Source organism: Apodemus sylvaticus, chromosome 8 (genome assembly GCF_947179515.1).
Source record: "Apodemus sylvaticus chromosome 8, mApoSyl1.1, whole genome shotgun sequence".
Lineage (NCBI taxonomy): Eukaryota > Metazoa > Chordata > Mammalia > Rodentia > Muridae > Apodemus > Apodemus sylvaticus.
Window position 1 is genome coordinate 95,195,153 of NC_067479.1, and position 27,675 is coordinate 95,222,827.

General features: G+C 47.6%; 1 protein-coding gene across 2 annotated transcripts in view; it reads right to left on the reverse strand.

Annotated features, from left to right (window-relative positions):
* The window catches only part of Colq (collagen like tail subunit of asymmetric acetylcholinesterase), a 55,177-nt gene that overhangs the window by 2,245 nt on the left and 25,257 nt on the right, over window positions 1-27,675 (reverse strand). For both annotated transcript variants that reach the window (XM_052190094.1, XM_052190095.1), the window contains 13 exons: window positions 25,295-25,339; window positions 24,933-24,959; window positions 23,344-23,415; window positions 20,735-20,797; window positions 20,288-20,314; window positions 19,983-20,027; window positions 19,750-19,785; window positions 16,292-16,372; window positions 12,018-12,123; window positions 5,359-5,498; window positions 4,631-4,750; window positions 4,202-4,322; window positions 2,053-2,155 (listed from right to left, as the gene is read on the reverse strand). In XM_052190094.1, coding sequence (XP_052046054.1) covers window positions 2,053-2,155; window positions 4,202-4,322; window positions 4,631-4,750; window positions 5,359-5,498; window positions 12,018-12,123; window positions 16,292-16,372; window positions 19,750-19,785; window positions 19,983-20,027; window positions 20,288-20,314; window positions 20,735-20,797; window positions 23,344-23,415; window positions 24,933-24,959; window positions 25,295-25,339 — 986 coding nt within the window. The remainder of the gene's footprint in view (window positions 1-2,052; window positions 2,156-4,201; window positions 4,323-4,630; window positions 4,751-5,358; window positions 5,499-12,017; window positions 12,124-16,291; window positions 16,373-19,749; window positions 19,786-19,982; window positions 20,028-20,287; window positions 20,315-20,734; window positions 20,798-23,343; window positions 23,416-24,932; window positions 24,960-25,294; window positions 25,340-27,675) is intronic.

The following is a 27,675-nucleotide window of genomic DNA, read 5'->3' on the forward strand; positions in this document are numbered from 1 at the left end:
ATCCAGTAGGTGGTAGATCCATTAGTTCAGACAGCATTACCTGACAGAGGTAACTGTGAGAAAGGTGATGTCTACTTCCTGGCCTGCTGAAGGCCTGCTCGAAGGTAAGTAACAAAAAGTGATAAAAGCCAAAGCTGAGGATATTGGACTCATGAGAGACTAAGAGAGCTAAAAGTTCAGCTGCTGCAGGATATTTGATCACAACGTGAACCCCTGAGATTGTGTTGTTTACTGGAAAAACCTGTTTCTTGATGTGGTGTGGCTTAGCCCTAAGCATACACCTTTAATCCCTCTGGCCGAATACAGACCCTTAGTGTACACCTTTAATCCCAAACAATGAAGGTAAATTTGTAGAAGGAAACACCCATGTTTGAAAATGATGAGTGTCTAATTGAGTGGCAGACAAAGTGACAAATCAGAGGAAGATTTGACAAAAAAAAAAAAAATGAGTCAGAGATAGGATACTCCCAACTCTCACAAGAACAGAGAGAAGAAGGGGAAGCTACTTAAGAGAGCAGTGGGGGGGGAGAGAGAGAGAGAGAGAGAGAGAGAAGAGGAAGGAGGAGGAGGAGAAGGAGGAGGAAGAGGAGGAAGAGGAGGAAGAAGAGGAAGGCAGTTTTGCCAGGAGAGTTTTACAGAGACAGAGTGAAGGGAGAGCAAGCTAGGCACAGGTGAGGACAGAATGAACCAGAGGATGAGAGGGAGCCAGAAGATTAGAACAAATTGCTAGAGTTAATGTGAGGCCAAGCAGAGACATTCAGGAGAGGCCATGAGAGAAGTTTTGAGCCAGAATAGCTGAGTTGACCAGCCAACCAGAGTTCAGAAAGAACTAGAAGGGGTGAGCTTATTCAGCCACAAATCTCAGAGGCTGAAAACATTTTATGCCTAGATTATATTGTATGGAGGCTAGAAGCTTCCAGAACTAGGCCCAGGTTAGCAGACGGAGGCAGTAAGCCTCAGAGACAATAACATCAGGCGAATAAGCGTTACTTTTATAGTCAGCAGGTAAATGGCCCCCTAGAGCACCATACAGCTGGTTGCGTTGGGCTCAGGTGAATACAGTATCATCTAGAGCATTCTGACTGGAAGGTTATGTCTGGGCAGGGAGTTGGGGTCTTTAGGTAGCTTGGAAGATGCCATTGTAGAAGCCAGGACACTAACACATTTGATCACTCACTGGGGATCCTCTGAGGCAGCTAGAGGGGTCCTTGAAGGGAATAATTTCTTGGAGGGACCACGAACTAGCAAGATTAGATATTTTTCCTTTTCCTTTTAAAAGATTATGTGTATGTGTCTTTGTCTGTCTCTCTCACTGTGAGTTTATATGTATGTATTATGTATGTGGTTTATGTGTGTATGTGTGTGGGGGGTAGGAGTGTGCTGTGGTGTATATGTGCAAGTCAGAGGTCAGCTTTGTAGAGTCAGATCTTGCCTTCCATATACATGGGCTCTGAGGATTGGACTCAGGTCACTGAGTCATCCTGTTGGCCTCCTTTTCCTTAGGACGGGACCTTGGCTTACTGATCTATATCCTTTTTTGTTTGTTTGTTTGTTAGAGACAGGGTTTCTCTGTGCAGTCCTAGAACTAAGAGATCTGCCTGTCTCTGCTTCCTAAGTGCTGGGATCAAATGTGTGCTCCAGCATGCGCAGCTTTTCTGAGCTCTATCTTAAGACCCTAAAGTTCCATATTAATTCTGGTCTGATCTTATCTACACTTGTGGAGTGGATAGTGTGCTCTGGGAATTTGCTGGGTAGACAGATGGGAACACCCTTATGCTGCTTGCTGCCATCTTGCCTTGTCCTCCAAGGCCACAACCCAGTCACCACTGTGGCCAGCAGACCTGGAGACTGCTGCTCTGCCCTGGCCCAGCATCCCACTGGTGGCCAGACTGCCTGACCAAGGCCTCTCGGGCACTGTGGTAACTAGGGGAGACTGGACTCTCTACCTTACCTCAGTGTTTACAAAGAACCAGGAACACAAAGGGTCCTGAAAAAAATCTGTAAAGAAAAGCAGGGGAGGGGAGCTGCTGTAAGTGAAGGAGTCCTCCCTACCCAGGGAGATAGGTCTCGCATGTCAGGTAGCCAAAGTCAGAGCCATCACAGTCCTCCACGCCCCGGTGCCGGTAACCGTCTCCACAGTAGGCCCGATGACAGTCTAGAGGGACACAAAGTACAGCTCTGAGAAGGGGCAGGATGGATCAGGCTTGCCTACCTAGTGAGTTCAGTGCGGCCCAGAGGAGTCCCAAGAACATCGCACCCACTTCAGAACCAACTTCTGTAAGGCCTCAAGCTCACCCAAGACTAAGTGTCACACTGACATACCCTGAAGTAAGAACAGTGAGATGAAGATTCTATATGACAAGCCTACCGGGAACAAGAACCTTCATGTCATCTGTAAAACCAAGATGGTGGCACTGCCTTCCCTTCACAAAACCACTGTGGAGCATTGCTAAGGTAAGGCTTAGGAGACTGGAGCAGCAGCCCCCAGTGAAAGAGTGTGGTGAAGCCTCTGTCAGCACAGAGCTCTGGGGAAGCAAGCTACCACTAGGCTCGGCCTCGACTCCTGAGGGACCATGCTACCTCCATAAGACCTGTGCTTTCCTACAAGGAATAGGACTCTATCCATCCATCCATCCATCCATCCATCCATCTATCCATCCACCCATCCATCATTTTATCTATCCATCTATCCACCCATCCATCCATCCATCCATCTAACCACCCATCTACCCATCCATCCATCCATTCATCCATCCATCCATCCATCCATCCATCTATCCATCCACCCATCCATCATTTTATCTATCCATCCATCCACCCATCCATCCATCCATCCATCCATCCATCCATCTAACCACCCATCCACCCACCCATCCATCCATCCATCCATCCATCCATCCATCCATCCATCTAACCACCCATCCACCCCATCCACCCACCCACCTATCCATCCATCCATCCATCCATCCATCCATCCATTCATCCATCCATCCATCCATCCACCCATCCATCATTTTATCTATCCATCCATCCACCCATCCACCCATCCATCCATCCATCCATCCATCCATCCATCCATCCATCCATCCATCCATCTAACCACCCATCCACCCCATCCATCCACCCACCCATCCATCCATCCATCCATCCACTCACCCACCCATCCATCCATCCATCCATCCATCCATCCACCCACCCATCTGCCTACCTACCCTCACACCTACTACACAGGGTCTAATTATGTACTGCATACTGGCCTTTGATTTATGGTGATCATTCAGCCTCAGCTTTCCAAATGCTGGCATTATAGGTAGGTGCTACAACACCTGAAACACCTTCATTTTTAAAGGGCAAGGAGACCCCACTACTTTCTTTTGATTATGATGGCTCCTATGGAAGGAGTCCTCAGAAAAGCCAGTACCCCATAGATGGTCATCCAAAAGTTGTCAGAGGTGTGGTGCAACTACACTGAGAGAGTAACAATCTCCCCCTGCCTGTCAACCCTACCTTTCACATTGAAACAACCTCTTTATACATCAGCTGCAGGGATCTCTGGAGACAGGAACCATTGTTATATAAAACCTCTCTTACAGTCAAGAGAGTCAGGCTCAGCTGGAAATGACCTGCCACCTCTTTCACGAGCTGGGTGGCAACCACAGCCAGCTGTTGAACTCTGTCCCAACTCTGAAAACGACTTCCATCTCACCTCCTGCCCTTATGTAAAAAACTCAAACACCAAACAACAAAACCCCCAAATCATTGCAAATCCTCCAGAGCCAGGTCCTAGCACTGTCCAAGAGTCTGAAGGCGGTGTGGGCCGACCCACTGCTCCAGTGACAGCTGACAGGGCTTGTCCATTAGAAAAGGAGTTCTGATTCAAACTTGGCTTCTCCTTCTGCCTTTCTCCCTAGTGTACAAAGTGGGGGCTATTACTTTCTCCTCTTGAGCTTGCGTTATGGGTTTGTCAAGAAGTCAGGCTTGGAAGAAAGGGGGCCAAGGGCAAGGAAGGCCTCTCTGGAGACATGACCCTGAACACCTCTCCTGTTGACATGCATGGATGGAATAAGAAATATCATGTGGCCAGGGATCCCACCCTCCGCCCCCTGTATATTGTCCCTTGCCTTTGCCTAAAACCATCACAGCTAGTAGCCAGGGCTGACTCCCCCCACCCCGCCAGGCCTCCCAGGCCGGGCACACTCACCTATGCAGCTGTCACTCACGTCAGGATTACCATCATCACACTCCTCCCCGGGCTGCAGAACCCCATCCCCACAGGTGCCATGCTGCTTTACTGTGTACCCCACAGGGTAGAAAGGGGTGAGCTGGCCAAAGGAACACAAAAGCATTAACATGGTGGCATGCCTAGGCAGCCACAGGGTCGGAGAGTCTCTGGCCCTGGAGCAGATGTTCTGGGTCTGGGAGGCATCCCATCTTCCTCTGGGGAGGGGGATGAGAGAGATCATCTTTCCAAAGGGAATCTGGCTCGAGGTGAGCTCCTGTCTGGGCATGGGGCTGGGGAGGGCTGCTCAGAAGATGAAGGCTGTCTAGCTTTCCTCCCTTTCCAGCAGGAGCATCTCTCTTCCTGACTAAGGACGGGGGATCACAGCCCAAGGGTCCAGCCTCAGTGTACCTGGATGGGGAGCCAGCCAAGGCTATCTTTGAAGTACAAAGAGCGCTGATCTCTTCGAAAGGCAATGGCATTCTGAGTGTTCAGCTTCTCAAGCTCCTCCTGGTTGTTGACCACAAAAATCTGCCAGAGAACACAGTGGTCAGGGTCCAGGAAAGCCTCCCTGCCGGACAGGGAAAGCCAGAGGAACTGACTCTTGCTTCTCCGGGAGGAATGTCGCGCCAGTGCAGAATGTCTGAGTTTGAACCACAGTCATTCACCTTGACTCAACACATTAAATGTCTTTTAAATCAGGCTACCGAGGCTTAGACGATGATGCGACGGACATAGGTAAGCGATTTGTCTGGAGATGACTCTTCAACAGTGATCACACACAGTGATGACCCTGACATCCGGTACTGTGTGTTGAACTCAGAGCACACGGGCAATCACTCAACCACTGAGCTACCTTCTCAGCCCAGGCACAACTCTTTCGGACAATATAATCTCAACCGCATCAAAGTCAGGCTTGAAAATAAAGAGTGTGGAGAACGTCCCTTAATGACCTCACATCCAAAGTAACAGTTTGCCTGTTTTCCTTTGATTTCGTCCCCACTTTGCAATTTCCCATAGTGAGTGGGTAGCCACTGTAACAAAAGAAACTGAATTTTCCCAAAGTACATCATGAAGGCCCTGGATTGGGTTGAGAGCATCCGCACCACCCACCCAGACCACGCCCTGAAGAGCCTTACCGCAGGAACCCGAGGGGAGCCACGCCCATACATGGAGTCCCCGTGGGAGGGGTTATTCACATTCACAGGGGGTCCGCAAAGGCATCTTCCTGGAGGTCCTGGAAATCCTCTTTCCCCTTTGAGTCCCATTACAAGTTGTCCTAGGAAGCAACACACTGTTGTGTAACTAGAGCCAAGCAGGTCAGGTGATACGAGCAACCTGTGTAGGGAAGAGAAGCTGAGAGCTCGAGGCAGTAGAGGCAGAGCCAGAGGCTCCCAGCCATGAAGTGGCCTATATAAGGGAGAACCAATCAGCGAGGAATGGGGCCTCCCCTAATTCCTGTAAGAAAGATGAGGGAGGGGTTTGTGGGCCCTCCAGCCCTGAGAGCAGCACCTAGAGGCTGAACCAAGCGAATAGATCATCTGTTCATTAGCTCTAGATTTCCTCGTCGAAGGACATGCCTTGTTTGTGACCATTATTTAAACAGGTCGTCCTCTAGATGGATATGCAGTGGACGGAAAACTCTTATTGTATTTTTTTTTTTAAAGATTGCTATTTATTTGGGGGGAGGAGGGAAGTTGTACACACCAGGGCACGTGGATGGGGGTCAGAGAAAGAGTTGTGGGAGTTAGGTCTCCACTCCCACCATACAGGACCTGTGGACGGAACTCAGGTCAGCCGGTGTGGCAACGAGTGCCTTTGCCCGCTGAGCCATCCCGCCAGTCCAACAGGCACTGTCTTTTAAGTTTCTTATATATTTACAGAGGAATTTCTGAGTGTGTGTTTCTTTAATTTCTCCTGGGAGAAAATAGACCATTTTCTCCCCTCAGCCCCATCTCCATCTGAGTACTAAGAAAAGTCAAGATGCATCCAGGAAAAGTGTGGTTAGGAAATTCACTCTGTAGCAATGTCCTGGTCTGTGGTTCTCATGTTAACTCTCCCCACCCCTGCCCCAAGACAGGGTTTCTCTGTGTAGCTCTTACTGTCCTGGAATTCACTTTGTAGACCAGGCTGGCCTCGAACTCAGTGATCCACTTCCTGAGTGCTGGGGTAAAAGGTGTGCACCACCACCTGGCTTCACTTTGACCTATAACCATCATTCATTTTTTTGATATGAAGTCTGACTAAATTGCCTAACCTGGCCTTGAATTCTTGGATTTAAACCATCCTCCTGCCTCAGCCTCCAAGGTGGCTGGAACTTCAGGCATGTACCACTATACCCAGTTTTGCCTTGACTTTCTTTTTTTTTATACAGTGTTTTTCTGAAGCAGTCTTACTCAGTAGCCCAAGCTGGCCTCTAATTGGCAGCAATTCTCCCATCTGTCTCCCAAGTCCTGGAATCCCAGGCCTAAGTCGTCATAGCCGGCCTCTTCACCTTGACTTTTAAGGGCCTTGATGCTTGAGCCGCACCCACATTGATTCCATACAGACCTCCAGACATCTGTAGATCTTTTTATCAGTGCTATTGATGGAACCCAGTGCCTTTGTACACACTGAGCTATACTCCCAGCCCTTGGCTATCCATAATTTAAAAAGGTTTTAAGATGTTTCCATTGTGAACCATGATGGAAAACCACTAGGGAAATGGTATTTATATAGGATATCCCGCCCCCCCCCCCCCCCATCAAATCATCTTCCTTAGCATCCATCCTCCCTTCTCCAAGGGTCTCTTAGGTTTCTTCTGTCCTCGGTTCAAACATCACCTGCTCAGAGAAGGCTGCCCAGATCCTCCCACTCTGTCACATCCACCTCTGTCTGTTCTTCTATGTATTTTCCCTCTGCTTATAAGACTACACATCCCGAGATTATTCCATTGCCACAGGGGAAGTTTGACAAGGGCGGGCCACCGCTTGACACATGTTGGAAACAGAGTATCTGTTCAGTGATTGAGTAACCAGTTAGAGAGCAAAGGTCTTTGTGGAAGTTGCATCTGTCTAACAAAAAGATACTGAAACTGCATCCATTTGATAGGACAAAGAGAGAGAAGGGGCTGGGTAGACAGAGCGATTGCTGCCCCTTCATCAGGAACCCCGGGAACAGTAGGGACCATCAGGAACCAACCTGCCCTGGCTTAGGCAGTTCAGCTGGGGCAGCCAGGAACGGGGAACAGAGTCCGTAGACCCTAGAAGGGCAGCAAATAAAGTGAACCCAGGGTGTGACATCTGGTCAGGACCGTTGGGAAAATGCCACACAGTAGAGGGACCTGATGGAAGACCCACCCCGCCTACTTCAAGTCTTCCTTAGCTGGCTCACAAGCTGGTCCAACATCACATCAAGATACAGTTCTAACAAAGAATAGGAATAGAATTTTGTGGGAAGGGCTGGAGAGATGGCTCAGCAGTTAAGAGCACTGTCTGCTCTTCCGAAGGTCCTGAGTTCAAATCCCAGCAACCACATGGTGACTCACAACCATCTGTAATGAGATTTAACATCCTCTTCTGGTGTGCCTGAAGATAGGTACAGTGTATTTACACATAACAATAAATAAATCTTTTTTTAAAAAAAGAATTCTGTGGGGAAAGTATAGCCTTGGGTTTTGATATTTTCAGAGACTCCAAAGAGACAAGGAGGAACTTGAGAGAGGCATCAGAGCAGCCTTCTGGAATGTTCTGTTACCTCAGAGCTCCGCCAGAACCATAGCCCCAGAAAGAGCCACGGCTCTTCAGATATTCAGCTAATTAATGGTGTGACTGATATTTGAATAACTCTGCCCCATTCAGATGACAGACCCAAGAATATGGGTGTTCCCAGGTACCATGTTGATTCATTCATATCCTGTCTGAATACAGGAAAGAACTGTTCAAATTTACAATCGTATTATTGCAAATTACATCTTAGATTTTTGTCTGTATTCCTTCCTCACTCCCATCCCCCTTCCCCTGTAACCTGAGTAATTAAAATGTTCCTACCCTCGCCAACACCAGCTGGCTCCACGGTGCTGAGGCAGACCTGAGGTGGCCTCCCAGCAGGCTGTGGCAGGGAGCCTGCTGCCACCACTGCAGGTCTCACTGCTTCCGCTTCCTCCCAGGTGTCGGAGGATATCCGACATCCTGCCAGCTTCCTGCCTGCTTCCTGCCATGGTGCTCTGAAGGGCACAGCCTGAACTTCTTTACCCCCGTGTAGCTGTCTTTGCTGCTTTGTGGGTTCTTTCTTCCACCCTTTGCCACCCCTTTTCTTCCACCCTTTCAACCCCCTAATCCTAGATAAAAGAGGAAAAAGGACAGAGAGGAAAGGAAAGAGATCCCTGAATAAAGTTAGGGGTTGGAAAGGGGGCGACATTATTGTTAGACTGCTTCCTGCTGATATGGGGCATCGAGTTCCGTGGAGCAAGAATGATCTTTGCTGTCTGGATATCTGATTTCTTCTTATTTATACACGACTACTTAACACACTGCAACCTAGCAGAGCTCTAGCATTTATAGACCCTTTGAAAAGTTCCCAGAATTCCAAACACCATGCAATCACACAAACTATCTGCAGCTGGCAAAACCATGCCCCTGCTAGAGCACAAGACAAATCACAGTCAGCTGCTGGGGAAAATCTGAAGCAGCCCCACATCCCACACCTTGGATTAAAATGAAAACATGTTCCCATATTTCTGTGTTTTTTCAAAGAAACCAAAACTCCTAAATTCTTACTACACCCCAGCCTTGCTGCCATGCCTTTTTGTCAGAGGACCTCGCCCTCCATCTCTCCCACGAGCTGCCTGTGGGAAGCTGGTCAAGAGGAGAGCATGAGAAGGCAGAGGAACCAGAAGGACACTAAAGGGCTGTGTGGGGTTTCCAGAGCCACCGATGGAATCTGGACCACCAGCGAGCTCTGTGGTCTTGAGGAAGTCCAAGGTTCTTAGACGTAAGAGGAAGGCTTGGGATAGAGCACTGAGCAGAACACACATTAACTTGTGTTCTCCTGAAAGAGGAGGATTTGGGGAAAGGGCAGAGGGCACAGTTTCTTCTAGAGTTGCTTTGTGACTTTTTGTTTGATCTGTTTTTGTTGTTTTGTTTTGTTTTGTTTTGTTTTTCCAGGTCAGCCTTAGAACTTCCCATACTCTTAAAGGGATACCGGGCTACATCACAACACCTGGCAAGTTTGGGGCTTTATCAGATTAAAATGTGGGGAGTCACTCCAGGGCCCTGCTCCATCTCTGTATTATTATCCAAGTTAGGCACAGAGATGTCTCTTCTAAACCCCTAGCACACACCCTGCCCCCTAGACTTTCACAAAGAAGGGGTGTGTCCTCTTTACCCTTCTTCTGGGTAGCTCCTCAGAAAGGAAGTCATTTGAGAGGAAGGACTAGGGAGGGAGCATCAGTCCGCAGAGAGGGCCTACAGTCCTGCGAGACTGCAGGGGTAGCCCAGCAGGGACAGAGTTAGTCTCTGTAGGGACCAGTCCCTCAGTGGTTCCATCCACCAGATGCCATGAGGGATGTGATGCTGACTCAGCTTTCAAGGTGGTTGGCATCCATGAGGAAGGTGAACCGCATCTGTCAAAGGTGAGTCAGCTGGGAGTATAGCTTAGTGTTAGAGAGTTTGTATATGAAGCCCTGGCCTGTGCTCAACACTGAGTAACACACACACACACACACACACACACACACCACAGTGGCCATATCATTTGATCTGACTCAGTGGCACATGTCTGTAATCCTAGCACTTGGGAAGTAGAAGAAAGACCAGGAGTTTAAGGTCATCCTCAGTTACATAGTGAGTTAATAGCCAGCCTAGACCATATGACAATATGAGCCCTGTCTCAAAAAATAAAGAAGAAAGAAAAGAAGAAAGGAGGGGAAGAGCGACAGATACAGAGAGATGGGGTTGGGGGAGTACTCAGGCACTTACCAAGCCTGATGACCTGAGTTTGATCCTCAGAACCCACAAGGTAAAGGAAAGAACCGATCAATAAGTTGTCCTTTGATTTCTACATACTGTGGCACACACACACACACACACACACACACTAATGGGATAAAAAGGAAAGGGAGAAAGGAAGAAGGAAGGAAGGAAAGAAAAGAGGGAGAGAGAAGGAAGTCACCAGTGCCACCAATGGTAAGAGCCACACAAGGAAGAACAGAGCATCCCTCTGGGAGAGGATGCAGTGGTAGAGAGGGAGATGGGCATACCACCCCCACCCCGCAACCCAGGAGAGAAGGAACTGGAGGCCAGGGAGGGAAAACAAAACTGCTGGTTGCTAAATCTCTGGGTTACAATTCTCAGCTGACTGTACAAACATGGCTTTTTGAGAACCTGCTCACAGTCCCTGGCCCAGGAAGGAACCTGAGGTCTGATGGAGCCATGTTTGCAAATACACACAAGCACAATGGGACCAGTAAAGTCTTAGTTTGCCGTTCACCTTCATATGCATGCACCTCACCAGCTCGTCTCCAGAATCCTCAGGGTTTTAGCTCTAAACATTCTAAGGCCCAATAAATCCTTCCCATCGGCAAAACCAGGCTTCCGTCATGCTGTCAGTCCCTGATTGGTATCTCCTGGCTCCAAGGAGTCCCTGTCTTGAGATGCTGTGTTGTCCAAGCACAGCTTGAGACAATGGTCCCCAGGTGTCCACGGACAACTAACTAAATAAGAGGTGGGGAAGGAATAGGCCAAAGAGGAAGGACCCTTCCCCAGTGGTTCCTGACATAGTTTACCAAGATCCTCACCTAATTGCTTTTGATTTTGCTTCTTTCTTTCACAGGGTTTCAGTATAACAGCCCTGGCTGTGTCATGGAACTCACACTGTAGACCAGACTGGCCTCAAACTCACAGAGATCCGCCTGCCTCTGCCTCCCTAGTGCTGGGATTAAAGACGTGCACCGGCACCATTTGGCTCTTTACCTAACCTTTTTGTGGCAGTTAGAAAGGTAGGAAAGAGAAAAACTCAAGAGTTTTGAGTAAGACTGATTCTTCATGATGTCTTAACAAGATGGAGTCTCAGAGTCAACTTTCCTTTGGTTTAAGGGACCTAACAGAGCAGGGCATTCCATGACAACCTCACTATGCGCTGGTAAACATGTTCCTATAAATACAGTAGAAGAAAGGCATTGTGGAATTTTAAAATATCTCTATTTATTAAGAAAAAAAGATGTAATTGCAGTTGTGATTCCTTTTGTATAGCTGAAGATGGACCTAGGAATGTCATCTTTATTCAGATGAGGTGCTTTAAAAGGCCTTACATTGAGCTGACAAGGGACTAAAATAAAGGATTTAGCTAACCAAATTAAATGTGTAAAACAAGGTAGAAACATACCTATTCCATCTTCAGATTGACTCTTAATTTCTTTTTAACAGTTTCTTCCAATATACCCAATATACCCAATGCAATTAAACAATCTTTCACCACACTGTATAAGACAGAAAAATCTGTAATGCCTTCTGGGTTTAAGATAATGTTTGGAGCCACGAAACATGTGAAAACGATTGCACTTAATGAATTAGGTACCCTTTTCACTGAAAGTATAAATGACATCACCAATGTCATTTACCCTCTCTCTACTTCCTCTGTGTGGTCTCCATAATGTTAAAACAAAGTCCAGTGAGAAATTAGGAAGATATGCAAAGGAGACTCTGGTGGTTTTGAGTAAGAGATACAAAGCAGAGCTCTGTTGGCATCTCCTTGTGGCTTCTCTGGAAGACATAGTTGGGAGCGCCACTGTGTAGATCAAGTGAAGCTGATCAAGTCTTACCTGCAGATGGGGGGCCTGGGGGCCCTGGAGGACCTTGACGGCCAGGTTGACCAGAAGGCCCAGGCTTGCCTGGTGGGCCCATAATTCCACTGTCTCCCTTCTGACCCTAACGGAGAGAAAGATAGAACCCATTGTGATATCACGGCATGACAAAGTTCTCCCTCCACATTGCCTCTAAGTCAGAGACCACCTTGCTCAGGAAAGCAAAAGCTTATGATGGCCTATCACTGGTCTCTAGCGCCCTGCTCCCAAGACGAACAGAGAAAGCAACATTTGCAAGATTGGTGACCTCACTAAGCTCATTATCTGTTCTAGAAATGTGGCACAGGACAGCAGAACCAATTCACCTCACCCCTGGCATGAGTTAGGGAATGAAGTTTCAGACCAGGATCTGTGCAATGCCTACTGTTCAGGTGGCCAAGTTGGACCTATCATTTAAGCTTTTACCTAATGTTAGGGTTATTTTCATTCTATCGAAAGAGTTGTTTCTGCCCACAGACTTCCTATTATTGTCTTGGTAGAGACCCCACTCTTTACTGAGCCTAAGAAGTTGGACATGGCCTGAGTCAGAGGGTTTGTTGTTGGTGGTGATGTCTTTTTTTTTTTTTTGTCAAAAAAAAAATATGGGTTCTTAGCCCACTTCTCAAACAAAATTTTCTCCAAACTCCAAGTTCTCCCTTACGCCCCTCTGCCTTCGGGCTCAAGCTCTGATGTTTCAGCAGCAAGATCTCTCCAGGCAACACAGGTATTCCTCATCAAGTTCTCTTAAAGATTTTTAATTCAAGCTGAGTGGTGAGGTTCATGCCTGTCATCACAACACTCACCAGGCTGAGGCAGAGGGATTGCTACTAGTTTAAAGGCAGTCTGAGATACATAGTGAGTTCTAGTTCTAAGCCACCTAGAGCTACAGTGTGAAACTCAATCTCAGAAACCACACACACACACACACACATGCACGCATGCACCATGGTTCTCCTAGCATTTATTTCAGACCACTGGTCATAAGTCGTTGTGTGATCATTTCATCACTGTCTCCCCAAGAGACATAAGTTCCATGTACGCTAGAATCTACCATGTTCATCTTCTCCCCTGAGACCAAAGGAAGAGGGAGAATGAAGTTGGGAGTGAATGGGGAGGGATTCTTGACAATCTGTCAGTCAAGATATTTTCCCTTGATGTGAGGCCCTGGGTAACTCATGGTATTGCTTTGTGCCTTGGTTTTATCTTCTCTAAAGTAGGGCCAGTAAATAGACCCCCACCTAGGTTCTGTGAGGTAAACAAAGATGGCAGGAGTGAAGATATGGCTTGTGAAGAATGAAGGGTGACGGGGAACAAGCCCTAGTGACTGGCCAGGCCTCATCTTCTCTTATGGGGAAAGAGGTTCTGATTTCCTAGAGCCCTTTGGAGATTCTAGTACGGAAGCACAACTACCTCTATACTCCTGACCAAACGACAGCCCTCTATTGGAGAAGGTCATCTTCCTTATCCAATCGTGCAGCTTTGGAAGAAACACATGGGCCAGTGAGTTCCCTCCTCAACAGCCAGACCAGCTAAATCAACCATGATGATCAACTGGATGACAGATGTCCCAGCCAAATGTCCCTCACACCCAAGAAGTCCTGATTTCTTAAAGAGAGTCACACCTGTAGCTACGCTGTTTCCAATCACCACACTGATTCTGTGAGAGGCCTTCTTGCCAACATGGCCCCTAGAGACTTGCCTATATTTGTCCCAGGGGACCCATGAGGTTGGTTTATTTCCAATTCCACCCTCACAGAGGAGGCTGTTAATCCTCAGGCTAGGGTGAAGTATTGCGAATGGTAACCAAGATGGGTCCCAGGATGGCAAAGGAAGTCACACCAGCTTAATATAGCCAGTAAGGCTTGTTTTTCTAACAGCTAGGCCAGCTGGCTCTGAGCTCAGGAAGTGCACAGCTTGAAGGAGCTGGAAACTCTCCTTGACTCTGACACCAGCAGCAGAGGAATCTTCTGCTTCATTGGTCATTGTGTGGAAAGTACCACAGGAGATTTCCCTGAGTTAAAGGGACAGCATTATTTATTCCTTATCTGCTGTGAGCGGAGCAGGTTTCTCTTGAGGAAACCGTTCTGTATCCTTAACCAGAGATTTCTTTTTCCTTTTCTTTTTGTGATGCTGGGACTCAGGGCTTTTTGTACATGGTAAAAACTCTACCACTGATATCTATATCCCCACCCCATGAAGGGTTTTAGGATCAAGTCAACAAACAGCAGCTTTCCTGGAGACAAGCCTGGTGTGAACTGAAGTCTGAGGATCCTCACTTGGGCCTCAGGGAAACAGCCAACACATTGGGAAAAGCATGTTCCCTCAGCGTTACCTATGGTCTGGGAGGGCCTCCATGCGATCTTTTGCTTCCTTGTTTATTAGAATAAGATGCAGGTATTTTTAGAAGATGTTTAAAAATTCATTAATTTCTACAATAATAATAAGCTGTACACATTGTGATTTTAAGTTATAAGGACAAAATAACTACATATTAGACATAAAAGAAAAGAAATAATTCTGAACTACATGTAACTCCAGCATGTTTGAGGCCAGAGTTTGAGGCCAGCCTGGGCTACATGAGACTCTGTCTCAAAGCAACAAGAACATAATAAATGGATTATGAAACACAATGAAAGAAGAAATAATTATAGGAGGCTGTAATAACCAGGTCAGGCCATAGCCAACAACAGGATGGAGATAAAAAGCCAACAAGCTGGATAGAGCTGAAATATTCTCATTACAAAGAAACGGTAAAAATCAGAAGTGATGGGTATGTCTAATAACCGGATTTGGTCACTCTGCAGTGTAGGTATGTACATAATTGTATCACCATCTACCCCATAAAATATGATAACAATTAAAAATAAGAAATGTTTTATATAGGTGCTCAAATAACATTTTTCTTCTAACACACTCCAAAATCATTAATATTAAAAAGTATACATATTACAAGTATACATATCACAAGTATAAATATGGATTTTCAACAGTTAAGATTATTTACATAAACTGACTTGTGTCTGTGGGTGTGCGAGCAGAGGCCAAGGGTCAACATTAGGAGTCTCCCTCTATTGTTCCACACCTTATTTTAAGACAGGGTCTCTCAATGAACATGAACCCACAGCTCGAGGAATCGGCTAGAGTGGTTGGGGCTCTGCTTCCCTGGTGCTTGGATTAGAGGTGTGAGCTGCCACGCTGGCCTTTTCCCTTGAATGCTGGAATCAAGCTCAGTCCTAGAACTTTACCCACCAAGTCACTGTCCCCGCTCCTAAATAAAGCTGGATTTCAAGTATCTATCTGGGAGGTGGGGGAGAAGGCAGCTGGGCAGTGGTAACACATGCACTTGGGAGGCAGAGGCAGGCAGATTGCTGAGAGCAAGACCAGCCTGGTCTATAGATTGAGTTCTAGGACAGCCAGGGCTACACAGAGAAATCCTGTCTCAAAAACAAAGAATAAATAGGCAGCAAAGTTATGACTATAATAATAAGAAAAATAATGTAGATGTATTGACCATCTGTAATGTAATGTAAAAGGCCATTCTATGTTACATAGTGAGACCTTGTCTTTAAACAACCAAACCAAACCAATCAACAACAGCAAAGCCCCCCAAAACAAAACAGAAGAGTGACATAGCTCATGTCTCAGATGCATCTGTCCATGTAAAGGGGCCCTTAGCACAGTCCTCAAGCCAGCCCGGTAAGGTGAGCCCTCCTCCTCCATTTCCCAACTGCATAACCTGGCTTGCCCTGCTGACATGGGAGCTTGGAGCGAACAGCTTCCCTAAACTCTTAACAAACCCAAAGAAGAGGATGACTTCCAGATTAGGGGCTCATGTAGTGAGAATTGTCACCAGGGCCCAAAATACCCATTAGCAGCAAGGAAGTGCCTAGGCTGTTCTTTAAAACTCCGTTTCTATCCAGTACACTGGACAAAAAGCAGGAGTTTATTTTTGCAAAATGAGCCCCGCCTCCTTCCATACCCAGTTGCTTTAGTTACGGTGTATGTGTTCCTATGAGCCAGGTGAACTCGGGGAAACTCTTGCTTCTGACCTTGAGCAGAGCCTGTAACCTTGAACCATGCTGGCTGGGAGAAGCCTCAAGGTCTGTCAGTAGTGGGGCTGCTCTGTCCCCAAGCCCTGAGGGTGCCTGAATGCAGGGCCGTGGGGTGGCTCTAGTTGACTCCTGTGTCCTGCTGAACATTATTTCCAAGCTACAGGGTGTGACCTCAGTGGGAATAAACCCTGAGGCCCTTACCTGCTTGCCTCGTTTTCCTGGTCTTCCTGTGGGGCCTCGGTGTCCTGCTAGCCCAGATTCTCCCTTTGGACCCATTTCACCCTGGGGAGAAGAGAGGGGAGAGAGAGACAGAGTAGACACATCTATGCGGGTCTCTCCTACCACAGGCCGCCAGCGCCTCCTCTTCATACTGTGTCCTCCCCAGGTAGGGCTGTCCCTGGAGCGTGGGAGACTGGTGAGCTCATAGCGAGGAACAGTAAAGAAAGACAGAAGGCAACTCCGAGTGTGTGACTTACTGCCGGAAGGCCATAGGTGCTCTGGTGGTCAAACGGAAGAGACAACCAGGTCCACAGAGGTCAGCGGTGGCTCCTGCATTTCAGTTGCGTGTGAACCTGTGTCACTCCTGACTTGGCTTTTGGAGACAGGGTTTCTCTGTGTAGCCCAGGCTGTCCTGGAACTCACTCTGTAGACCAGGCTGGCCTAGAACTCAGAAATTCACCTGCCTCTGCCTCTTAAGTGCTGGGATTAAAGGTGTGCGCCACCACTGCCTGGCTGTTTTTTTGTTTTTGTTTTTCGATGTTTGAGAACAGTCTTTTCTGATGTAATGTTAGGCATACTTCTGATTCTTATTTAGGATTATATAGCTCTTTACTTTTTTTTTTTTGAGATAGGGCCTTATTACATAGTTCTGGCTGGCCTGGAATTTGATATGTAAGCCAGGCTAGCCTTCCTAGACATCTGCCTCTGCCCCCTGCATACTGGGATGAAAGTATAGTCATGTTCATCAGTTCCTCACAAATCAGTAAGTATTATTTTGAGTTCCAGCTTATTTCTATCTACTTAGAAAACTCTTTCTGAGAAAGAATCGCCTGTAGCCCAGGCTGGCCTCTACCTGTCTATGTCGCTGAGGATGACCCTGAAATCCCCTTGCCTCTATCTCCCAAGTGCAGGAGTTGCAGACATGTGTTCCACTCTGTCTGGCTCAGATGAAAACCCTTTTTGTGAGAAGAGATGCTTCAAGTATTTGTTCAAATAGTCACCACAGAAAAATTATTAAAATATGGGAAACAATATAAATTACATTCCTAATTGAAAATAAATTTCATGGTTCAAGGTCAACCTTTTGCAAAAATTATCGTTCAAACTGTCAAAATGGCTTTGTGGGAAAAGTTACTCATTGCTGAGCCTAAAGATCTGGAAAAATAGAAACAGCTCCCACCGGATGAACTCTGATGTCTATACGTGCGCATTGGCACGTGTGACATATACTTCTGGGGATTATGGACCCACGGGGCACATCACTTCTATTTAAACAATTGCCCTGCATCCCAAACTGTGCCCCCAACATAGCCAGTGTAGCAATTGCTACCAGGGAAGTTCCTCTCGATAGCCGTGCTCATGAAGAGCTACCCTAGCCACTCAGAGAAAGCAATGGACACCCAGGCTCCTCATCGTGTGATGCTCTTTAACACAGTGGGAAATTCGAGAGGAGAGCAGTAGGCGGTGAGGACCAAGGCCAAGCTGACCGTTCAGCTTAGCAACAGGATGAAGCTGTCCCTCTCTAACTCACTCAGCAGTTACGAGCGCAGACTGGCTTCCAGAGAGCCCAAGTCTAGTTCCCAGCACCTCTATCAGGTGGCTCACGTGGCCTGTAACTCCAGGCAGTAGTGAACTGTCACAAAATTTCCAACCGAAGGATGATCCAAGACCTCTCACGTACACATGCACTGACATGTATGCATGTAGCCATATATGCAGACACACACACACACACACACACACACAATTAAAAATGAAATTTTAAGAATTTCCCTTAAGCCGTGTAGTCTTTCTAACATGTTAGGGGTCAACGGTTCCACGTGGTCATGGAGATGTTTTCATAGCTCCCCCTCAACCCCCAGACTGTTTAAATGGGCCCAGGGCATATCTTGTCTGGCCAGGAAAAAACATCAGCATAAAAAAAGGTATGAATTTTTTAAAAGAGGCTTTTGGTAGGAAGTGTGACTCTTTACCAGCTGGAAGCAGCTAGGGATTTCTTGATCTAATTTCTCTCCTAAGACCTAATTACGGTTATCATATCAGTCCTGTCTTAAAGCAGCCTGCCAGGACAGGGGGAAGATTGCACTCTCTATGCCAAGCCTGGTAGATGGCGCAGAAGCCAGAGATCCTGTCAGATTTAATTTTATAGTGACCAAGAGTCCTTGACGGTCATTGTTGTAGGCAATGAAAATCCAGACTAAACGTCTGAAGGTACTTTCTTCTCTTTTGAAATTTGCTTTAATTTGTTTATAGGATTAATCTATTTTAAAATGTAGCATTCCACCTAGGGTAGCAGGAACTGACTTTCTGACAAGCTAAGGAAAGGATAAGTTGTCGGGACTGGCATAGAGACCCAAAGCTGTGAACCACTGGGTAACATTGTTTCACTTTAGAAAGTAACACTTTAAAGTGAATGATTTTAAAAATTAAAGACACTAAGAAAACATTTGTTTGCATCTTTGAAGCCTTCCAGTGTATGACCTGGGCAGAGAGAATGATTTCCAGTGTCGATGACTTACAACACAAGGACCCAGCATTGCCATGTTAGCACAGGTGGGGATCTGATTGAGAACAACCTCCTACGGCTCACGAATTTGATTGGTTGGTCACCACTGGATGGGACTCTTAGGGAAGGGTTAGGAGGTACCTGTGTCACAGGTACAGACACAGACAGACAGACAGACAGACAGACACACACACACACACACACCACACACACACACACACTTCTCTTGGTCATGGTGTCTTATCACAGCAATAGAAAAGCAACCCTGTTATCTCAGGAGCTATTTTGGCATGGTTAGTACCTTATGGCACTGAGGACCCAGCGTGCTTGTCTATTGCTACCTTCACATTTTTTTGGTTATTTACAGAATATTTTTTTTTAATAACTAAACCTGTCTCCTTTTAAAAGTATGCCTGTTCCAAGTGCGATAATAAATATCTCGCTATTTAAGTAAAATTGTTGTCATCTGTTTAAAATAATGTGTGTTCCTCCAGCAGTGTCTGCCACCCTTGAAGATGGTATTGAGTGTCTAGGAAGCAGTGACATTAAATCAAACACATCCCTCGGGGTCCGAGGGATAAGAGGGTCCTTGACCACTGTGGCTCGGATAGGAGATAGGAGTCGCTCCTCACAAAACGTTCAGCTTTTAAATTGCCACGGAGCTTCAAGAGGTAGAAGACGTAAAGGGGGTGGTGGTGGCTCTCTCCATGGGGCGTGGGGGGAAGAGTGGGAATAGCCTTTCTCCACTAAACTGGAGGTTGACTTCAGACATTCTTGCCACCCTCTCCCCAGTATAAGACACCATATTCCTCATCTCAAACTAAAACTATCCACAGGTAAAATCAGGTTTTCTGCCTGAAGGGCAAAGAGGAAGGGCTCTGTTTGCTGTATCTGGACAGCTTGAGGTCTTGTCTTTCTACTTCTCCATACTCACTTTCTGCCCCAGCATCCCAGGAAATCCAGGGAAACCCTGTGAAAAGAAGAGCAAATGCAGTGACTGTCTTGAAATACCCCTCAGAAGAGCTGTGGTGTGCATGGATTTGATCAGCCATTTTCAAGATGGCTGCCATCTTGAAATGCCATCAGTCTATGGGGGGGGGGGGGGTAAGGGGGCGTCGGAGCTGATGCTTCTCTCAAAGTCTATCCATTGTACTGATTTGCCATTACCTTTTCTCCTTTGGGACCCAAGTCACCTCTTTCACCTCTGGATCCCTAGGAGAAAAACAAAAGAGAAGGTCAGTGGTCTAATATCACATTGTGTTGGGGTTTGGGGAGAAGGGGTAGTGACAGGAACATTTCAAATGGAAAAACTCCCTAAGCCAACACCCTCACGTTTGCAAAACTCTAGGCTCTGTTAATAGGTGGCTGCAGCTGACGACAGAACAGAGGGCAGAGCCTGTCTGCCACCTGCCACCAACTCCAGAGCTGTGTCCAGAGCGGGATCTGGGATGGCGCGAGAGAGGAGCACTGACCTTTTCCCCTCTGGATCCAGGGAAGCCCTAAAAGAAAGCAGGCAAATGTTTACAGTGAGCCCCCTCGGACAGCTGGGCGTGCTGTAAGAACGGGCGGAGTCCCTGCATGTGGGACTCCACATGTGCTACGCACTGAGTGCGCTGAGGCTGCGCACTGTATTGTGAATTCTACGCAGCAGTCCCGGGGATATCCGAGAGGCTTGTGCTTATAACAGGCCTACAAAAAACACAGTTTTTTTTTTTTCTCAGCTCCCAAATGCCTAATCCGGAGCCATAACCTGGATAGTTTAAGAGAACGGGACAGGATCCTAGTGCCCCTGCACCTCAGGGCACGATTGCCCCCCAAAGGGCTGACTCCCCAGTGTCCCAATGCTGCCCTCCCCATCTCTGAGGACAGCTGCTGTTAGTGAGGGGACCTGGGGATGGCCGTCCACACCACACACTGACCTTCGAGCCCATCGGTCCTCTTGACCCTGGCAGGCCCATCATACCCACGTCACCTTTTTCACCCTGGGGCAATTAGAAGAAGGAAAAGAAGACCCACAGTGATTGACATTTCTCAGAGAAGCAGAAGCAAGACTTGCGGGGGGAAGCTGGGACAGAGAACCAGGGTATTGGGGCTGGATTGGGAATGTGAATTCCATCCGCCCCCTTGCCTCCTCCCAGGGTTCTATTTTCCACCATTCGCTGTCCTTGAGATTAAATAGAGAACAAAAATGCCCACGGTGGACAGATCACCAAACTAAATACTCACTAAGATGTTGTAAATGGTGATGTTTGGTCTTTTCCTGGAAAGAGTTGTGAGAAGGCGGGGGAGACAGAGTGAGGGCCTTAGAAGATAGGCTGTCAGACATATAAATTCTTTGCCTGCTTTGCTTTTTGCATAGGGAGGGTCTTTCAGACATCTCATTACACTCTCACCCTCAGTTGGAAGGCAAGTAGAGGGAAAATCAGTCTTGGGGCACACACAGCAGAGGAAGGTGGTTGCCAGGTACGGTATATTCATTGCCCCTATTACAAAATCATATGCCACCTCCAACTAGTAGAAATATAAAGTCAACTGTATGCTATTGAGGGGATTAATTTGTGGTGTTCATTTTGGGTTTGCTTTTGTTTACTTGTTTGTTTGGTTCGGGTATTTTTTGTTTGTTTTGTTTTTTAGGTAGGGTCTCATGTAACACCCCTGGCTGTTACTAGAGAATTCAGGTGACTATGACCTTGAACTGATGCTCCTCCCTGCCTCTGAGTGCGAGGATTATAGGAAATATTATCATCATGCCTGGCTACATATTCTGAACTGCAAGTGTCTTTATAAATTGCACTAAGTGGGGCCGAAGAGATGGCTCAGCAGTTAAGAGCACTAGCTGTTCTTCCAGAGGTCTTGAGTTCAATTCCCAGCATCCATTGATAGCTCATAACCATTTGCTATGGGATCTGATGTCCTCTTCTGGTGTCCATGAAGACAGGTCATTCATATACATAAAACACATATACAAATAAATCTTAAAAGAGAAATTACATTAAATGTAAAACCAGCTAGTGAAATTAATTTTGCCAGTATTTTACTTTTATTTAATTTAATTGTCATTTCAACATGTAATCGTGATATAATAAGATTTTTTTAAAAGATTTATTTATTATTATACGTGTAAGTACACTGTAGCTGTCTTCAGACACCAGAAGAGGGCATCAGATCTCGTTACAGATGGTTGTGAGCCACCATGTGGTTGCTGGGATTTGAACTCAGGACCTCTGGAAGAGCAGTCACCGCTCTTAACCACTGAGCCATCTCTCCAGCCCATAATAAGATTTTTTAATTACATTTTATTTACTCTCTCTCTCTCTCTCTCTCTCTCTCATGTAACCCACAATGCACATGTGGAGGTCAGAGGACAGTTTGTGGGAGTCAGTTCTCTCCTTTCTCATGTGGCTTCCAGGAGACCCAGATTGTCAGGCTTGGTGGCACACACCGTTACCGACTGCTGTCTCCCCAGCCCTGAGGAGCTGATGTTCAGTTATACTTGTCACATTTCAAGGGTTTTCCAGCTCTTTGTGGCTGCCATGATGGACGGCTTAGTTCTCTATAGCAGGGATTTTGTTTTATTTGAATCAGGATCTTACTCTAGCTCAGGCTGACTTGAAACTTACTTTGTAGCCCAGGCTGGCCTCTAACTCATAGTGATCCTACCTCAGTCTTCTGAGAACTGGGTTTGTGAGTATGAGGAACATGCCTGGCCATACCGTAAATTGGAAATTGCCTGCATGTATGTATGCATGTGCACCATGTGCACATCTAGTATCCACAGAGGACGGAAGAGGGCACTGGGTGCCTTGGACATGGAGTTGCAGATGGTTGTGAGCCACAGTGTGGGTGCTGGGGATTGACCACAAGTCCTCTGCAAGAACAACAATCACTCTCAACTGTGAGCCATCTCTCCAGCCCAACTCACAGTTGTTCTTTTAAGGACATTTTCCTTGGGACTCTTGTATTACCAATGCAGCCAGTAAGGCGGAGCAGCAGAGGATATTCGCCTGCCTAGCCCTGGCTTCTGCTGGTCAAATCTTCAAGTCATGGCCTCGGCACCCTACAGTCTGTGACAGGCAGCAGGAACATAAGACAAAGGAAGATAGGGGCGTGTTTGTTTTGTGTACTCCCTCTGAGGAGTGGAAGCTGCGTCCTTCCAGCCTGCCTATAGCCCTGGACTTTGCACTCGCCGCCAGATCGGTGGGACAGGTGGGAGCTTCCCAGACCCAAGTTCCCTTTGGGTCATCTCAGAGAAATCAAACTAGCACATTCATTCTCATGGCAAAGGGGAAGTGGGCAGCCTGGGAGAGAAGGGAGCAGCCCCCACTTCTCCACAGGAGCAGAGTCGCAGCGCTGACCAAGGTCTGCAGGCCACAATGAAGGAGAAGCACTTGGGGGGTGGGAGCTGCACTCCAGCTATTTCCCTCTGAAGGAAGCAATGTGCTCCACTGCTGGCCAGGAGCCAGGGTAGCCATCTTTCCCCCCCTCGTATTCTGATACCACATGAGCCCCAAACATATATGACACTTACCCTGGGTCCTTCAGGGCCTGGCCAGCCAACAGGCCCAGGCATGCCGGGAATACCTGGGGGTCCAGGTCTACCCTTCAAAGACCAAGAACAAAAGTCAAGACATCTCGGTATGCTTCCCTCCAACCAAGAATATCTGGGGTCCTGATAAGAGTATAAGGCCACCATACATGTGTCCCTGTACCTTCATCTCTACCCTTCAAAGAATGAGGGCTTTAAAAACCATGTCAAGCAGATATGAGTTAGGTTTTTAGTGTCCTATTAGCAAACAATGTTTGATTTTACTTAAGAAATAGAGAGCAGTGGACAGCAGGATTCTAAACTTCTTGGTCTCTCAAATTTCATTACCTCTATTGAGCGTACCCACTGTCCCTTGCTTCCTGTGGGCTCTCCACAGGTTGTCCTGTGTCATGGGCTGGGACTGTGCTGGGAGCAGCACCCGGTGCGGTTGGAACTCTCTCACGGGCATTTTTTCCTGCTTGCTGTTCCGTGGCTCCGTGGCTACACTGTTGGCTTCTATAAAGTTCATCTTGGGGCACCGGAGCTTCCCAGAGACTTACGAACCTTCCCTTTCTACACCCAACATTTAAGCTCTCTTACCATCAAGGCGTCAAGGAAAGGCAAACAGATGGGCTCTTCACACACCCAAGGTCAGGCTGCTGGAGTGGGCCTTCCCCTATGCACACTCTCAGGACACCCTTCTCCCCTCTTTACAGCTGCCTCCTCCCAGGGTTGCTTCATGATCCATTCACTTGTACATGTCTCTGCTTCCAGAGAACCCCATCTCAACTAAGGGTCATAGAAGAATGACCTTTGTGAATGAGGGTGAGAGCATAGACAGGGGGTGGGCGGGGGTGTCTCTCTTGAGCTCTATACTCGGTGGCTCACTTCACAGTCAGCTAGGGACTCAAACAACCCAGCTGAGAGCTCAGAGATACCAGATACTGCTGTGTACTTTGCCTTCCATGCTCATGGCAGACATAACTAATCGACACAGACCTTGATGCTTCAGAGCATGGGACCAGCACAGGGTTCTCTCCAGGCCAGCATGCAACAGCCTCTAAGCCATGACTGGCCTTGTTACCTGGACCTTGCAAAGGTCTGTTTGTGGCTTCTGTTGATGATAAAGACACTGGCATTTTTTTAGGGTGGATTTGCTCTTTCTTCAATCCCAGTTAAGACCTAGAACTTAAGTGCCACCGCCCACTGACCTCAGTGACAGTGCCTGCTGCCTCTTTCTCTAATGATGGTGTGTGGCTGGTTCACTCAGAGCCACTGTAATGTCCAAAGCAAAGCCATTTACTCCTGTCTACTCAAGCACTTTATTCCCGTTTAATGAAGGTCCTTTTGTGTCACTGGTTGGGGACGTGGACAGTTCCCCATTGAGTGACAGGATGAAGCTGGGAAAGTGTGGCCAAGACCCAGCGGCCTCTGGAAGAAGCTGGTCAGACAGGAGCAGCCACAGGCTCCAGCTGTTAACCAAAGTGTTGGCAGGAAAGGCAAGCACCGGAGCTCCGCCAGGGAGCTGTGGGCACCAAACACACTTGCATGCGTGTGCAACCAGTCACCCGACAGTACAGCATGGGTCCTACCTTCCTCCCGGGGCGGCCAAGATCCCCCTGTGCAGAGAGAAGACAGATAAACAGAAGTTGTTTGAAAGAGAAGTTCTGGGATCAGACAGCTTAGCAGGGCTGAGGCCGGGGCAGGCGGCGGCTCAGTCCATCAGCTGGTCACTTGACTAGTTACAGCATGCCTGCCATGCCAGTTTCCTGAAGCAGAAAACACCAATCCCCCGCCCCATTCTAACTGCATCCATTCACTGGGGAGCCCTCCTCATCTGCTAAGACAGAATGAGCCCATATTTTGAAATCTCAACGGGAACATTCTCAGTGGCCCAACCAGAAAGCAAGCGGTGAATAAGGCAAGGTAGGACTAAGAAAGCAGCGCGGCATACCTTTTCTCCCTTTGGTCCTGTCTTGCCAGGAAGCCCAGGTGGACCCTACACAATCAAGAGAAGAGGTGAAGAAAACAGAGACCTTGCGAGGACCCCTCAGCCCTGCGGTCCACTCTCTTCGCTATCTCTCTTCCCCCTCCCCCACCCCCTCCCCGAGCTTTCTCATTTCTCAGAACTGTTTCTTGGCACCATTGGCGCCACTCTCTGGAGTTTAATTTTCTCCCTCGAAACTTCGGTGTTTAATAGGAGCAGCCTCAGAGTCGTGGAGAAACCCCATTGCTGAGACCGTGCTGCTTCTTGGCCTCAGGGACCCTTTCCTACTCTGGCTACAGAAAGGAAGGTTCAGTTCTGCCCGGAGAGCAGCTGATTCTGATGTCCTCAGGGAGGAGCTGGGCGTGGTGGCCCGCTCCTGTAATCTCAGAACTTGGGAACTAGAGGCAGGAGGATCAGGAGGAATTCAAGGCCAGCCTTGGCTGCCCAGCAAGTTCATGGCCAGCCTGGACTACATGAGACCCTGTCTTGTAAATAACAAACAAAACAAAAGATAAAAAAAAAAAGATTCCTCACAAATGGTTTGTGGGTTCCAGGTAGGAAATATTCCTCTCCTCCCAGAAACTTTCATTAATGGAGGGAAAGTGCATGTCATGTTGTTTACAATGGTTCCCATTGAGAGGCTCCAGCAGAGGTTGTAAAAGTAAAGTAAAATAAAATAAAACTCTGTTCTTGTCTTCCTTCTTCCTTCCTTTTTTCCTTCCTTCCTTCCTTCCTTCCTTCCTTCCTTCCTTCCTTCCTTCCTTCCTTCCCCTGACTGGCCTGGCTCTCATGGCTAACTCAAGACAGTCTTCCTGCCTCTGCCTGCTGAGTTCTGGGATCATAGGCCTAAACCAATGCACCCAGTGAGATTGCATTTCTAACCAGTTCCCAGATGATACTACTTAGAGATCTCACTGGGCACAGACTCTGTGGGTGGGCAGTGGAGCCTCTGTGTGACTCAGACTTGTGGGAGTGTGGAGGTGCCTTAGTATGAATGGAAATGCCGTTCTGAGGTGGCCAGAGGACCGCCTCCTTCCACGTGCCCGGTTGGTTCTCATGCACATCAAGACCCATCGGAGAAGGGTGCTGTGCGGGGGAGCCCACCTTCGAGCACTCTCACCTGGCCTTTCTGCAGACCCCTCTAGCCCCTTTATGATGGTGGCTGGCTTCTGAGCTCAAGGTCCCGTTTTCATTATAACATCTAACAGATGATTTTATTGTTAGTTTCCTTATTTATTTTGTTTTTGAGATAGGGTCTCTTACTATGTAGCCCAGGCTAGTCTTAAATTCAGGGTCTTCCTGCTTCAGCCTCCCAAGTGCTGGGATTACAATTATGTTATCATATCATATCATTACAATTATGTTATGGGTCAATAAATGTTTATGGAGAACAGGCTAGTTATAACTCACAGGTTGGGTAGACTAGGAATTGGGGGGGGGGGGGGGAATATCCCTGTCCCTGTACACAAGGAGTCAGTAACTTTTCCTCTACAAAGCCAGAGAGGGATTCCTTTAGGCTTAGAGTGCCACATCTGCTGTCTGTCAGACTCCTCAGCTCCGCCCTGATGGCCTGCAAACTGCCGAGGCAGTAAAACAGTAGTGTGGGCTGGATTCAAAGCCATAGTTTTAGACTTGGCAATTGTGAAAGGCTTTCCTTACCCCCTCCTCTCCCTCCCCTGCCCTCCCCTCTTCTCCTTTCCCTTCCTCTCCCCTTTCTTCCCTTCCTCTGCTCCCTGAGATAGGGTTTCAGTCTGTACCCTGAGCAGTCTTGGAACTCACATAGTAAGTTCCAGTCTGGTCTCAAACTTATAGCAATCCTCCAGTCTCAGCCTCCTCATGAGTGCTGGAGTCAGGGCTATGTGTCACCATGCTTGGCTGAGAAGGTATCTCTAGGGAGGGAACATGGAAACCAGCCTTTGAGAGACTAGGAGGAGCAAGTCAAAACTTGAGCAGGGCCCTGGAGTGCGTAGCCCGAGGCTAGCACTGTAGAGAGGCGGACGTCAAAACTAAGTTCAAGGTGGAGGATATACAAGCTGACAAAGCAGTCGAAGCCAGGGTCCACACGTGGGACTTTGTCTTCCAGGTCAGGAAGTTTGGCTTTTAGTTCCTTAACACTAGGAAGCCATAAGAGGTTCACGTAGCTGAGTGGTGATTTCAGTGCCTCCTGTCTTGTCCAGGATGGCACTCAGGACCTACAAGCTCCTGACACACTCTTTCTCCTCCCCATGGAGGACCCAGAGCCTCAGAGCAGTTGAAAAGCCCTCATGGCAGCAGATCAGCCTGGGAGGGGGCTCTCTGGAGTGCAAAAGTTCTTTCTCTAGCTGCTTGTTTATTCCTCGATCTTCTCT